This window comes from Corvus cornix, chromosome 6 (assembly GCF_000738735.6).
Source record: "Corvus cornix cornix isolate S_Up_H32 chromosome 6, ASM73873v5, whole genome shotgun sequence".
Lineage (NCBI taxonomy): Eukaryota > Metazoa > Chordata > Aves > Passeriformes > Corvidae > Corvus > Corvus cornix.
In genome coordinates this window covers 8,852,505-8,867,769 of record NC_046336.1, presented here as the reverse complement: position 1 = coordinate 8,867,769, position 15,265 = coordinate 8,852,505, and the positions used below count along the sequence as shown (strand labels likewise).

The following is a 15,265-nucleotide window of genomic DNA, read 5'->3' as shown; positions in this document are numbered from 1 at the left end:
TTTCAGTGTTCAGAAGTGAGTTTAAGCCTTGGCTAGATTTGCTTGAGCAAGCTGTTGGGATTTACCTTCACCATTTCTTAGTTCTGTGTTTTCCAAAACCTTCTGTGCAAGGAGTATTGAGGAACTTCTGGACAGCAGTAAACTAGTGGACTTAATTGCAAGGTGTTTATTGCTAAATTTGTTAATGAGTCAACATGCAAAAAAGATATATTTATCCCTGTTTCCTCTTAAAGTAGTAGTAAAAAATAACTTCAAAAAATCTTTTTCCTAAGCTGTTGGTGATGCAGTTTTGCTGTTCACAAAAGCCCTTTTTCCCATCCACAAATAGCTACCTTTCACTTTGCCCCAAGGGAACTGAACATAGCTCAAATGAAGCTTAAAAAAAAAAAAAAAAAAAAAAAAAAAAAAAAAAAAAAGATATTTTTCCCGGTTGTTGTAGCTCAAAGCCTCTGCATATTCACACATGCACACAAAATAAAAAGGAAGATGCAGAAGCATTCCTCCAGTCTGCCCTCTGAAAAGTCCTGTCGACCTGTTTTACTCCCCAAAATGAAAGCAGAACCCCATGAAAACAACTTAAAGGACAACAAGAAAACATTAGGAAATCAACATCTGTTTTGCATTCTTGGCATCAAGTCTGTCCTTGCAACACAGGGTCTGACACAGATGTACAGGGTTATGACACCACTGAGTACTGCTTGATTTAAAATGGTGTAACAGAGCAGAATCAGGGCACTGAGCTCTTACAACTCTGTGCAGAGCTGTGGCACTTGATCTCCTTTGCAGATGTGGGACTCAAACCCCACTGAAGTTTTAGGCATCTTTCCATTGATTGATGCGGACTGTGGAGCAAGTCATATTCCTCCTCCAACCATTTAGAATTTATTATTGACTGCACTTTCTCATCGTGTGTGTTTTGCTGTCTGTAAAATCGCATTGCCCCGGTGTGTGCCAGTCAGCTGCATTGCGCGTAGCCACGCTCAGAGAACCTTTCAAATGATGTTACACAATTCACCTCTGCAGATTTTAAGCTAAATAAAATAGTAGCAAGGAGAAAGCCATTTAGAGGTACTCAGAAAGACAAAAAGAGCTCTGATTTAATTGAAGAGAATCAATAATAATGTAAATTTGGGAAGCCAGAGTTGCCACGAGAGCAGTTGTCTTGCCATGACTACTGGGATGGCACGGAGGGAGCAAATCTTTCCCTGTTTGGTTGACCATCATAGTGGTAGCAAAGTTAGCTCACCTCACCCCTGGCATAGCTTCAGGTCCCCGTGGAGCTGTGCCAGGCGGCGGTGCCACCGTGCAGTGTTTTCACCTGCCACTAGATGTCTGTGTGGGCTCTGAAACGTTCTCGAGGGGGTGATGCCCCTGGTAAACAGGACAGGCAAAACTGGAGCACAGGCTGTGGGGAAGCCTTTTAGTTTGTGTTTGTAGTTGTAACAGCATTACTTTAATTAGGTCTGTGTTTAAAGCAATTTATGCTGTCTAAAACTAAATTCCAGCCTTTTTCATTTGAGGCAGATAAGGAAAAGGTTGAAGAAAAACTGTTGAAGATAAACTGTTTCCTTTCTGTTCATGTGAAGAACTGAAATGTATCTTACTGTTGTGAAAGTTTTGGAGGAAGTTTCTGACATGTAAAATAGGTTCATCTTATTTTTATTCTGAAATTATGAAATACCAAAATATAGAATACCTTTTTCATGAGTGAGTTGGTAAGACACATACATCAGCGCATCTGGGCTCATGGAGGAAGGTAGCGCATCAGATGTTAAATTCAGTATATTAAAGGAAAACAAATAAACAAACAAAAAACCTCTGGACCTGGGCACAGAAATCTATTTCCCAATTCTGTTTCTCAGCAACCCACTGGCTGACCAGGGCAGCTGCACCTGTGACCAGCTCTTCTGCAGAGATCTCCCGAGAAAAATACAAAAGTAATCAGCATATGTTTGACTTTCATTTATCTCTGTCACCCGGGAATAAGATACAGATAGTATCAGGAGCAATGAAAGGTACATTCTGATCTTATTTTCAAGTTTTTTTGTCTAGACAGAGAGGAGCAACCACATGTATCTCTGTGGAACACACAGCCCCACTCCACACACTCACATTCTAGGCTGAAGGCCAGAGGGAAGTAGTAGGCTGTCTATATTAAAAAAAAAGTTTAAAACCACCACCCACTCATCAGGTGACTGGAGACTGTGGTTGTAAAATATGCTGCAGGCAGAAGTTCTGAAAAATCCCAGAAAGTGTTGAAAACATCTCTAAACAAGGTATTTTTCTCCTGCACCTTTCTTGCTAAAGGTCCCAATTGCTGCCAAGAAAGCTAGTGAGAATGTTAGCTGCCAAATAAAAAATTTATGACAGTGTTTGGCAAGGAATTGTATCACTGCTTGTTTTATACATTTCCACAAGTCTCTTGAAGGGCTGTTGGACACATACAGCTCACTGATCACTGTGCTTTATCTGTTCTTTAATATATTAAAAAGCAAGTTCCAGTAAAGTATGGTTTAAACAATAGTTTTTTCTTTCAATGGCCTCCTATAAGTACTTACTGTGGTGAGAATATAATTTCTAAACAACCCTCCATATATTAAAGTTGTTTTAAAAGCTCTTTACCTGACAAAGTTGTTATTTCAGTCACTTTCATAGTAAAAATACATTAACTTTTCAATTAAAAATGTATCACTTTTGCAATTGTGTTTGTTATAGGTAGGAGTCTGGGCCAATAAACTGTCTGTTAAAACATAAAGAAGTCCATTCAGTCAAAGTTGTGTCTGCCATTTATGTTTCAAAATCCAAAAAAATAATGTGTTGGTATTGCATTGCTCACCAATATTGATTAGGTTTCTGGCTCTATCATTAAATTAATGTTGGGGAAGAAAATTTTTCCAGTGGATTTAGCAGAAAAAATATATTTTTGAATACAGAGTTAGCACACCAACAATAATAATTAAGCTGGACAATGCTGAAGCAACAACCTTAAAAATATTTTCTCCACTGAAGAAACAAAATGGTCTGTCTCTGTCTTTTCAAGCCTGTTATCAGATTAGGCTTCCAGCTGATAATTAGTGCTGTTTAACACGGATCTCGTTTCTCGGAAATCTCAAAGCCTGAGCGGTTTACTTTTTCTCATTATCATGTGCTGCTGGAGGTGGGAGCTCTGGAGCATGGAGCTGTACCTCCCTGCACCATTTTGTCAGGAGACAAAGAGCCTCCTCTTCTCTCTGGTGGCCAGGAGGCGGTGGGACACGGCCCTGGCGTGCTGTCCACTTCCAAGGGGACAACCAGAGCTGTCCCCAAGCTGCCCCAGGGCCCCACAGCTCTGCACTGTGCTTGTGCCTTCATGGCACAGCAAATACTCTTGAGCAGCCAACAGCACTACAGATGCTGTACGCCTTGTGTACGCTTGTGTATTTCATGGTGTTTGATATAAAGTACTCAAGACAGACCAGCATTAAGAGGATTATTTCAGACAGTATTAGGAGTTAATTTACAGAAGATTAGCTCTAAATCAGGCAGATATCATAAGCAAATTAGCATCAGTTGTAAGAGATTCAGAATCAAAATGTGTGGTGGTTTTAGTTTTTCCCTACGTGGGCTTAGTGGAAGAGTAGTATCTTTATTAGTTTCCCACACTAAGGTGTTACATCTCAAATAGTGAAGAACAGGTATTCTTTTTTTCCTACATGCTCACTATTTATTATGATGCTGTTTATTGGCAATGAAACTGCTTAGTTCCAAATACCCTTCCTCTGCTGAATATTTTATATTTCATGCCATTTCTTCATTGAGTAATGTTTTGTTTGGCCCTAGAAATGATGTCTCCATGGTGTGTTACAATATTTTAAATAGGTAATATGCAGCTTTACTTCAGAGTAAAGTACTTGATCCTTTTTTTTTTTCTGTTAAAATGAGTCACATTCTAATACCAGCTCATAAAAATAAAGGAGTGTATAAAATGCTACATACCAGAGTGAAGATTATAGCTACTTAAAAATAGCTTCCTTAATATTTAAGCTTGTAAATTATAAATTCATTTTATTTCCACAGCAGTGATGGTTAATTTGTATTAAAAAGCAGATTCTGTTCTTCAATCAGTTTTCCAGACATTTTTCTGGCTGCAGGCAGACAGGCATGAGCACCTATCCCATCCCTTCTCAATATGGCAGTTTTGAGAACACTTGCCCAGTTAGTGGAGAAGATGATTAAGTGGATTGGGCCATGATAGTAAAGCCTGTGCCCTGAGTTGTCCTTGGGATTCTGAAAGTTTTGAAGTCTACAAATGGGATTCTCATCTTTGGAGAAATTTGTGTTCTGCTGTCCAAGAGATTAAACTGCTTAGTCTTCAGTGTGCTCCTGAACACTTGGGGTTTTAACAGAGGAGGGAAGTCTGAGCAGTGTTTTTTACAATTTTTTTCCTCTCTTGATGGACCAAATTCCTCTTGACAAGGTTGGCCTGAGGTCATGAATGTCTGAATCTTTGTGCTTTCCAGGAGATCATGAAGACTTACACCCACCCTAAGCCAGTTGGGCTTGCAGGTCCCTCTGGTTGCAAGACCTGCAAGGGCTCTTCCACTGTGACTTTGTGCCCTGTGGTTTTACCGAATATTTGGGGGCTTGACGTGGTTGTTAAACCGAGGTGTCTGAGGTCATGACAAAGTAGAGGCTCCTCTGCTTCCCTAATAGAAATACTGTAACATGCTGAAAAGAAAATACTTTCATAGTGGCAAGTATCTCCTGACAACTAATTTGATAGTTCTCTATCAGGTAAACCATTTGTGAATACATCGATTCTTTTTATTTTTCAGTGTTCTCTCTTTACTGTTCCCAGGTTTTCTCTGAACCAGTTGGGCAAAAATTGATTTTTATTTGTTCCACTGGCCTTGTGGAAAATTAGCTTATGAACTGGTTTTTATAGGAAGACTCAAAGCACAGAAAAGGTTGAAAAATAAGCCTATAGCAGTCAAAATTGTTGTCTGAAATGTCTTCAGACTGGAAGGCTGAATTTATTGCTCAAAACAAGTACTAGCATTGTGGAGGTGTGCAGTCCTGCTCATTATCACTGGAAAAGGGGGAACCAAAAAGCACAGTAAAAAATTAAATTTTAATAATGCTAGTGATATTTTCTAAATCCTTCTTGACAGAAAGATTCTCATTATTTTTATCTGTCTCAGAGTAGGCTCTTTTAATGCCATCTCACAAATGGCCTTAGCCATGATTGTTTTCCTTTCTTTTATAGCATTTGAAAAAAAATGAATATATACCAAAAAAAATTCTATTCTATCATTCAAGAAGTGCCATGAAATGGTAACATTTTGGATAGCACATCTTCAGGAGCAATTGCTGCGAATGCCTTCAGGTTTTTACAAAAGAGGTCAACATTGTTAAGACAAATGCAGAAAACTTGCCATACAAAAAGACGCCCAGTCAAATATGGTGTAATAAGAAGAAAATAATGCAAGAAGAGAGTGTGTGTCCAGTCTCCAGCTTTGTCACACCTAAAAGCTGTAGATTAGTCATTAATTAAATTGAGGCAGGGTGAAAGACATTACTTCCTTTCATCTGTTTAAGATACATCTTTTAGTGGTTTCTAATGATTATGGAAGTTGATAAGATGCAGACTTTTGACATTTTTGTTTTCTTTAAATTGCACAGAATGTAAATTTAACTATATTTATCATAAAAGCCAATATGAGATCATGTACGTTCTTGTCATTTTATAGCTTGCATACATTTCTTCTGCTGGAGAAATAATTGCTTTTACCTTTGAGTGCTGACGAGGGGGTTGGGGTTTTCTTTTTCCTATTAACTGTTTGGGGACCAGGGTTTCATGTACCCGACATGCTGAAGAATGCCACTGCACCGACAGCTGGGCTATCCACCCTCCCTCAGAGCTCTTGCTAAAGCTCTCCTAATGTTTGCTAAGGCCTATGGTTCTTAGTCATGCTCAGGTGACTAAATGTGTGATTTGTTCTTCTTGATACTTCAGTACCCTGAGAAAGGCTGGTTGGAGATTAGGACAACCTTGACTCTTTCCACTTGCAGTTGCCACTGTGCATGTGATTGTCATTTAGACTTGCCGAAGGGATCTGGTGTTGCCTGTGCTCTGCATGAAATGAGTTAATCCCTCCCCTGTTTTGGTTGGTGAGTTTCCATGGCCCCAGAAGCCCCACTGTGCCTCCTAGTGATGGTCATAACCTAATTGATTCCCTCTGTGGAAGGAGTGGACATGGAGATGGGAGAAAAGTGAAGTTGCATCAAAACTGTTCAGAGAGAAGTTCTATGTCCGGGTCTCTCAGCAGCAGAAGGATACTTTTCATCCTTCAGAAATGCCTTCCCATGTGTTTTAAAAATAAGCAGTGAATAAAATCTAGCTAGTACACAATTTTCAGCACCCTTCCATTTTGTGTTTTTGCCTTTAGCCCCACATCCATGAGGTCCTCGTTCAGGCTTTCCCTGTTCTCACGTTTGATTTCCAATTGTTCCTGTAGATCTCTTTCCTTCCTAGGCCAGCCAGTGCCCTCTCACTCCCCACACATTCCACTGATCACCTGGGTGCAATTTTCACTTCATGAGACTGCCAGCTCCTTGAGAGAAGGCTCATGCAAGCCATGATAACCCTGATGGCTACCAAATAACACTATACTCCAATGCTGTTCATTTGGAATATGTTGCAAGATTTCTATTATGAATTAAATCTCTCCGTAAGTATTTTAGCTATCAGATATGATGAAAATAATTCTGAGTTTTAATCTTAATGGCAAGATTGTCAGAAGATGGCACAGCAAGGTAAAAACGTAGTCAAGGAAGGCCAGTGTGTTTCAGGAGGCATTCAGACGAGAAAGGGATATCTTTTCTATCTTTTACTCCTCCAGAAAAACTGTCAAAGGAAAAGTATATTTGCTTCTCGTCAAAAATTAATGTGCAAATATAGGATCCATTAAAAGGAGATGATGGATCAAGGTATTTACTGGCTAATTATTGATTAGCATCTTCTGCTTCACTGGTGAGTTTCATCTCTGCAATATTTCTGATTAGTGGGAGGTTACACACACTTTACAATATGCTAATGCTTTTCTATATGATTTTGCCTTCAGAGCTAGCAAGCTTTCTTGCTTGGGCCTCATGTTCAAGCTTTTAGGGGTATTCGTTCCTATGCTGTAGGCACCTAACCTGGCTGACCAGTGCTGCTGGGGTGCATATATGGCTGGGAGAAAGCGAGAGCAGTTCAGAGCAGGAGTGGAGCTTATATATACAGAGAGCTGAGGGAGATTAGCTAGATATAATTTAGATGTTTAAAGTGGGATAGTGTGACTACTTCCCTGCACCTGTTATTACATGACTCATTCTTTCATTCGGGGCCCAGGTGGAAACACGTTGATGTGGTTTGAGTGTAATGCTATAACTAGAGATTGGTATCCATGTTATTACAAGTAGACAGCCCCAGTCCTTGAGACTGAACTTTAAAGCTAGAGGACATAGCTCTGCACAATTCCTCAGCTCTACCAACAAAATCTTAGGCACCTTGCATGGCCTGGCTCTTTCAATAAACCCTGCTAGAAAATCAGCTAGAAAAAGGTCTTCCTTTCTTATTCTCCAGGCTTCCATTTTTGAGGGTTTCATTTCATTATCTGCTCAGTTTTCAGCAATTTTTAATGGATTTTCCCAGGGTCTTACAAAGAGGCACCTTCGGGAAGGAATTCAGAGAACATGAAAGAGGCTTCTGCTGGGAACAGTGTGCACACTGGAGGTGGACCTCAGGAAGTGTGGCCTTTTTGTCCCCAGGAAGCCATGGGGAGTCCCATCCCCTCTGCAACACCCCCAAAGCCTTTTCACCTCTAAATATACAATTTCAATTACAATGTAATTAGATCTTCTGGCTTGAGAACATAAAGACTTGGACATATTTTCAGAGTTTGTGGTTGGGAAGAGGAAAAAAAACTTGAGTGTTTTCCAAATTCCTCACTTTTTCCAGGGTCAGCTAGAAGAGGACCGAGAAGTCATATGCCAGTTGCGCAGATATTTTTTTCACTGGTATTTCTGTTTGCTAATTTCAGTCATTAATGATGAAAAATGTCTCAAGTCAGATACTTCCAGCCAGCTGTAATTCTGCTAGGCAGAGTTCTCTTACTGTTTTATTACAGTAGGTTGCCATGTCTTTATGTTTTTGCCACAGCCTGTCTCATTCTTTTCAGTTGCTTTTATTTAAGAAAAGCGTTCTTAAACCTGAATATGGGAATGATGGAACAGCCCACAGATACCCTGAACTTGGGATTCATCATTATGTATCTAAGGCTTTGCTTTACTAATCATAACATTTTATTCCCCTATGTGGGTGGGGTTTAGTGCTTCCATTTGAAAACTCATTGTAACAAGGATGTCCTTATATATAGTAATAATTGTGTCTGTTCAGAAGGTATGTGAGTATAATTGTATTACTTTAAATTCACATTTAGTTTCATCTGGTATTAGTTTTTGCCTATGTGACTAGACCTACACTTTGTGTTTGTTTGAATCTGCTGATTTGCACATGAATATTGGACACTTAAAAATCACTTGCCACTGATTTGCATGCACCTATTTTCTTTCATGTTAGCAAAAACTGCCAACCAGAAGTAAAAGGGCACAAAAAGCGCAATAGCCAAGTATTCAAAGTGACCATTTAAAATGTGATCTTGTATACAGAGAACAAGCCTTTCTGTCCAGTAAACTGATAGGAATCCTTCTAGTAAAATCATAAATACATATTACAGTGAAACAGTGTTGGACAGTGCTCCGTCATCAATCAGTCTGTGTTCTTGAGGACACTTTTTCAAGATGGCTCCTTTAAGAATAAAGCCCTGTGTTGTAATGAATGTGTGCTAACTGATCCCCCAAGCCATTTGTTTAGGTTTTTTTTTTTTTTTAATTTGTATCAGTGTCAGAGTTGAGCTTCCGTAAGAAATTTTTTACAGTATTTTATTTGTAATCTTCAAGTTAAGGGCACAAAACTCTTTATGCACCCAGAGTCTGCACTGGTTCATTTATATCTTGCATTTTGTTAACATGTTACTGTGATTGCTAATTTTCATGACAATTGTTATTGTACCATCAGTGCTTAAGGGCAAGGCATCATTATTCAATGCTGGTCAATCAGGCACTAAGACATGTGCAAGACATCAGGCTGAACCCATATAGATGTCGTGCACTCCCCTGCTAATGAATGCAGTTTTATAAAAAGGTTTAAACACGGTTGGCATCCTTAATGTAAGGTTTGCAAAAGTGCTTTGTGTTTATATGGAGCAGATCTAAACATGGCACAAACAGAGTTAGACCCATTGTGTGTATGTGTGTGTGAAGCTACAGACAGGAGCGAATCCTTTGGGGGTTTGAAATGTGGAAAGGCAGCACAGTTTCTGCCAGGGCAAGAGTGAGGGGAACAGATTTGCCACGAACATTAGTGTTCAGTAGCAGATGTGGGACCTGTTCTGCAGTGGTTGCCCTGTGCACCAAGGAGGTGATCCTCAAAAGCGGATGGTGTCATGAATTCGGCACCGGCTGGAGGCACCCTCCAGCACAGCAGTGGTCAGAGATTAGGCACTGTGACCAGAAGCCAGGATAAAGGGTCAGGCATCTGGAAAGGTGGAGCAGAAGGAAATTGGAGAGGAGAGGGATGTGCTTTCTGTGTTATTAGACCAGAGTGCTCTTCTAGTGCACCAGTTAGCACTACCCTTGCGTCTGCTTTAGTTAAGGTTTCTGTGTGGTTTTGCACCCAAATATTTCGGGCTGCTGTCCATAATAAACTAGATGGAGCTTGGTTTAAAAGCACAGATTTTTCGTCTCTTCTAACTCAAAGTAGAATGAGCCCTTGTGCTCATAGAGCCTTGTATGAAAGGAACAGTAGACATTGGCTGTTAACGAGCTCCCGCACAGGGCTCCAGCAGAACTTGGTGTGAATTCAGTGCCTAAGCTGCATCAACTAAATGGTTAATTCTTCTCATATCAACAGCACTGTGATTCATAATGTAAACTTGAGGAATCCTTGATGTTTCAGTCACACATTCCTCTTAATTTGGCCATGCATTCTTTTAAAGCTACAGTGTGCTAACTTAATAAAATGCAGCATGCAAATGCACAAGTTTTTGCCTTCAGGCATTTTAGCCATGGATGTTTCAATGGGTGTCTTCTTTCAAGTATATATTCTTTCCTAAATTATTTACCCTGTAAACATGCTTTGCATTTTCAAAGAAAAATCTGGGCTTCCTCATTCACCATATTTTGTTGAATTTAAGGTGTAATGGAGATAAAAGACTATCATCTGCTTCTTGTGAGCATGTTAGCCTTTGGGATTTTTTTGTAGCGAGTGTTAGGCCCCATTTTCTTCTCCTTTGGTATTATTGCTCCCTCCCCCACTTAAATTCCTTGATGCTTTGCCTAGAGCAATACCCACTGGCAGTGTCGGGCTGTGACAGTACTATAGGCTTCCCTACAGATGGGTCCTGCCAATGCCAACCATTGTTCTACAACTGTGAGCTGGCTTGACTGTCTTGGATCACTTAAAACCCCCTTTCCTCTTCATTTTTTCTTTAGTCTAAAGGGTCGTCCTTGCCTATGGACTTTGAGATCTGAAATATGCTGACACCCAGAGCTTGTGTTCTCTGTCTTAGCAGCAGCAGCTCCCAGACTTGGATTTCAACAGGCACCACTGAGTCCTCCTCGGGACTGTCCTGCTGCTGCGAAACAGCTCTGTCATTCTCCTTCCAGCCTCATCCTTTGGGCAGTATGCAGTTAGTTTAATTTTACTTGCTCACTTGAAAGGAAAACAGTAAAATTCAATGTTATTCTTTTTTAAAAGATATAAAATTAATCTTTAACTGTGCGCTTGAATATTAAAAGTGTATAATGCTTCAATGTAGGAATCTGTTGATAACATCCATCCTATTTCATGATTAATTTGTTCCTTTTAATATGATATTCTTTTGCTGCACTGTGCAGACTAATTCAGATTCCTAGAAATTGAACTTTGATATGTATTTCCTAGATTCACACCGTAAGTGAACCTTCAATTAGTAGATACAGGTGGTGGCATGCCTCACTCAGTGTTTTCTTGAAAAGGATTTTAGAGACATGGACACTGATTAAATAATCTTGCAATCAGGTGTGTACTGACAGGGTATTAAAAATAAAGCATTTGGGGGATTTGATGCTTCTTTTTTATTTTTCTTTAGTTTTGTGTCTCAGATGATGCAATATTTTTTTCACTGGGCCAGAGATAGGAGGAGTTGATTTAAACGCTCAGTATGTTATGTATGCCTTTGCCTAACTATGTGTTAGATTAAGCGAGTTTCACTCACAGTTAATCCTTTGTAAATTAGCATTACGGATGCCTTGGGGCCCACATCCCACAAATAAAATGGTTGTCAAGCCAGCTGCACTGTGTATTACTTAAGGCTGAATGTTTTAAGAGTTTTCATGCTTTTAATCTATTTCACTGCTGAGTTTCAATTTTGCTGAGTGTCTTTTCAGGAGTGATGAGGGCGAGTGAGTAAATATATATTCTGGTTTTCATGCATTTGCCTGGGCAAATCGTTTGTTATCAGGTGTTTGGCAGAGAATGTCACACCCCGCCACAAAAGAGAAGCTTGTAAGTTCAGGTGTTAAATTGAAGTGCAAACCAACAAGAACCAAAAGCCCTTAATTAGCTTTATTTTGTTAGCCTGCTACACTTTTTTTTTAGGGGAAAAAAAGAGTGAGAAACATCCCTCCCTCCTCCTCATCCTTTTGGCAGAGTAAATATTGCCTGTTAAGTTTGAATTAGCTGTCATCGCGAAAGAATTAATGCTGTGGTTGAGCCTTTCTAGTGAGGAAGGGAAAAATAAACGAGACAGATCTTAGTTCAGCTTTAAGTGATAAATGAGGACAAAGCAGCCCATTCATCTCCTGCTAGGAAAGTGGACACAAACACTAAAGCAGTTTTGCGGAAGACGTGTCAGCAAATGTGATCATTTTGTAACCTGTCAGGAGGATAGAGAGCTAGTCCTTTTAGAGTGTCACAGGGGAGGGTGTCTGTCTGATGTGACAGTTTTCATCCATCCATTTACTGCTTTTCCTTTAGGTGGGGGGTAAGCAAGGAAAGAGCTGGAGTTGGTTAAAACTGCATTTTTCTTTACACTTTCCAATATAATTTATATGTATATCCACTCGCATCCAAATGAAAAACATTTACCAAGGAAAACTCCCCTCTGCTCTCTGGAGTTTCTTCTCTCTTTCACTGCATGAAATATGCTCATTTTAACACATTACACTCCCTGTCTTCAAGTTGTACTTCGTTTGATGTTTCATAAAACAGTTTTACCTCTTCTTACCATTGTTTGCTTCTTGAAGACTTTGTTTCATTTTGTTTTGCAGAAGCATGAGAAAAAAATGTGTAACTTGGGGTGCTTTTGTTGCATTTGGTTGTTGGGGTTTTTTTTGCTATACCCCTCCCATTCTGATGATAAGCTTCTTGTACGTTTTGCAATAGTCCCTGTTAGTGAAGAGCCTGAAAAAATATTCTTCCTTCTCTGTGAGAATGGCATAACAAATGCTGAATTCTCACAACCAAAATCCTCACGTGAAATGCCTCAAATTCTACTGTTTCTCGATTTAGTAATTTTAATTGACCTATTATTTTTAGGAAAATTCTGAAGTGATGTGATGACTGATTTTAGAAGCAGGAATTTCTCCCAGCAAATGATTGAAAAATATTAGGACTTTCTACTTCTGGCATCTTTTTATTTTCACTAATCTCCATTTTTTTCATACTACATAGAAATGTAACATTTGCCTATTACCATAGGTAAAGGTATGCTACAGAGACAGGAGATGCTTTTACAACACAAGCTTCACAGTTTGACACTTGCTTCTTTATATCATCCTTTTCTTCAAAACTACCTTTTGTACTTTTCCCTTGGTATTTTAGTACAAGTGAGTATCTCATTGACATGTGTTTCCTTGAAATATTGTTCCTTAATAGTAAAATCCCTTGAAAATTAATAAATTATTTCTTTTCAGTTTAAAAAACCGTGAAGATTTCAGAATGATTTTAAAAAGTATAATGATGTTTACTATTACAGACCACCCTGCTTGGATTGCATTGACTGAACACTATTTTTTTCATTTGTTCTTAGAAGGTTAATAAATTGGAACATAATTTATTTTATTTATTCTAATATGTATATAAATGTATGCATAATTCAGAAAAGTCTACTTCTTTCTTGAATACAAAAGTTGGGTTTAATAGTTACATAAAGAAGTGGTTGGAAGCACTGGAAATGGGAGAAGTAAAAAATAATCAGGATACACAGAATGGTTGAGGGAATACTGAGTTTGTGGGCACGTGTCTTTTCTCCAATTTATTTGTGCACCTCATTTTATAATTTTTTTTATATATTCTGCTATTTTGGTTTATTTTGTTTTATTCACTGTGGTTTTCTTGTCTCTTCTGCTTTTTTCCAGGATCATCCAAAACCGGATTTTGATCGTTGTTCTGGCAGTCGTCATCATCTTCACCACCATGATGGCTATTTTTTTTTCTGTCAGGGGACGCTGATATCTTTGTTCTTCACTAAACAGCAACAAACTGCTTGTTCTGAGTAATTAAGACAAAGTGGTCACATGAATCATTCTCTTGCACTGACAGAGTCTCCCTCTCTTTTCCACTCTTCAACTCAGGTGCAAGTGGTGTAAAATATTTTGTATTATTGATGGCATAGTTGACGGCATGTGGGGCTATTTTTTTCTTACATATTTGTCTTTATCTGAGTGTTTTCGGAATCTTAATATTGTTGGAGTGAGGGCTTGCTCTGGTGTAAAAAGACTTAACGTGTGTCGAATTCACCCAAAGGCAGTTAGCCTGAAAGTTGCCAGAGTTTAGTGAGGGAAGAGGGGTCTTTGCACTTTTCTTGTGCTGTGCAGGGTGTATGAATATCAAGCAGTATCTGGCCTTCTGTGATATAGAATATAAGTAAAGCAGAGACCAAATGATGTAGAAAGTGAACCTGTCTCCTGTGACTAACTCCCGATCATGCATTATCGTAATAGATGTAACCTGGTTAAGAACAGTAGCTAGTATTAAAAAGAGAGCAACCTTAGGATGATGTTTAATATATGATGTGAATCCAAAACTCAATTTAACAATTTTTTTGTTTAAAATTAGGCTTTCTTTTCTGCTATTCAAAGCAATTCCACTTTCATCATGATCATGAAAATGCATCACTTACCTAAAATGTAGTTGTGGCTACGGCCCATCTGTTGAATCTCTTTTAAATCTTCCAGTGTTGATATATGTACTGATAAGCATTACACACTAGGCCCTTAATGAAGATGTATAAAGACACTTATCTATTTGTTGCTGATTGAAAAGAGATCCTAAGTAATAGTTCAGCAACAAATGTGTGATTATAGTGCATTAAACAATAATCTAGATTTTTAATACTGACCTGACTGTGTTGAGACTGCATGTTGGAATATTTTGAGTGTGTTAAATTCTGATGTGATATTCCCCTTTTTAAACAGAAACTGTAAAAATGTTAATGTATATATGCTTTTAGCTGATATAATATATCATAGTTTCATCTACCTGTGTGTAAATGAGCTGTTTCTCTTTTCCTATTGGCTGTGTTTCTCCTTTAGACAGGTTGCGGTCATTTGGCTTATAATTAAGCATATAACTCCAACAAAGGTCTACCACTGATGATGTGATAAAGTTCGTATTTTCATAATAACTTCTAAATTCATTATTTGCAATCCCTTACAAATATTGCAAATGGAGATAAATTTTAAGCCCTTGAACTTAAGCCATAAAATGTTTCCAAAAGATGTTCAAAGAAACAAAAATCTGGTGACTTTTGTTTCCCCCACATTAGGCAGGATCTGAGCACTGAGTTTTCCTGTGTGCCTTAGTACTTTTGGGGTTTTGGCATCCCTGTGGACTCTGCCAACTTGCTGTGCTGTCCCTGGGAGCTGATTTGGGGAGCTGATTTTGGCCCTAAATGTGTCGCTTTCTCTACATGGAAACAACTCAGTTAAAAGGATGTGGTACTGATGCCACAGCTAAGACATAGTAAGATGGTGATAAATGTAGAATAAAAGGATCCACAGGAAAAATGCTACTCATTGAAACAAATGGAAGCATGTAGGGTCAGCGCTGCTGTCTGTTACATGCAACTCACAACGAAGTTTAGAAGTGGTTTATGTGCTGGGTTTCTCTACCAGCTCATGTCAATGGCTGTAGGATGGT

The 15,265-nt window shown here is 38.8% G+C and overlaps 1 protein-coding gene across 4 annotated transcripts in view; it reads left to right on the top strand.

Annotated features, from left to right (window-relative positions):
• Window positions 1–14,604, top strand: part of VTI1A (vesicle transport through interaction with t-SNAREs 1A) — a 258,892-nt gene extending 244,288 nt beyond the window's left edge. For 2 of the 4 annotated variants that reach the window (XM_039554080.1, XM_039554078.1), the window contains one exon: window positions 13,483–14,604. In XM_039554080.1, coding sequence (XP_039410014.1) covers window positions 13,483–13,576 — 94 coding nt within the window. In that variant the 3' untranslated portion in view covers window positions 13,577–14,604. The remainder of the gene's footprint in view (window positions 1–13,482) is intronic. The other 2 variants (XM_039554082.1, XM_039554081.1) reach the window with 1 other exon arrangement.
• The last annotated feature ends 661 nt before the right edge of the window (window positions 14,605–15,265 follow it).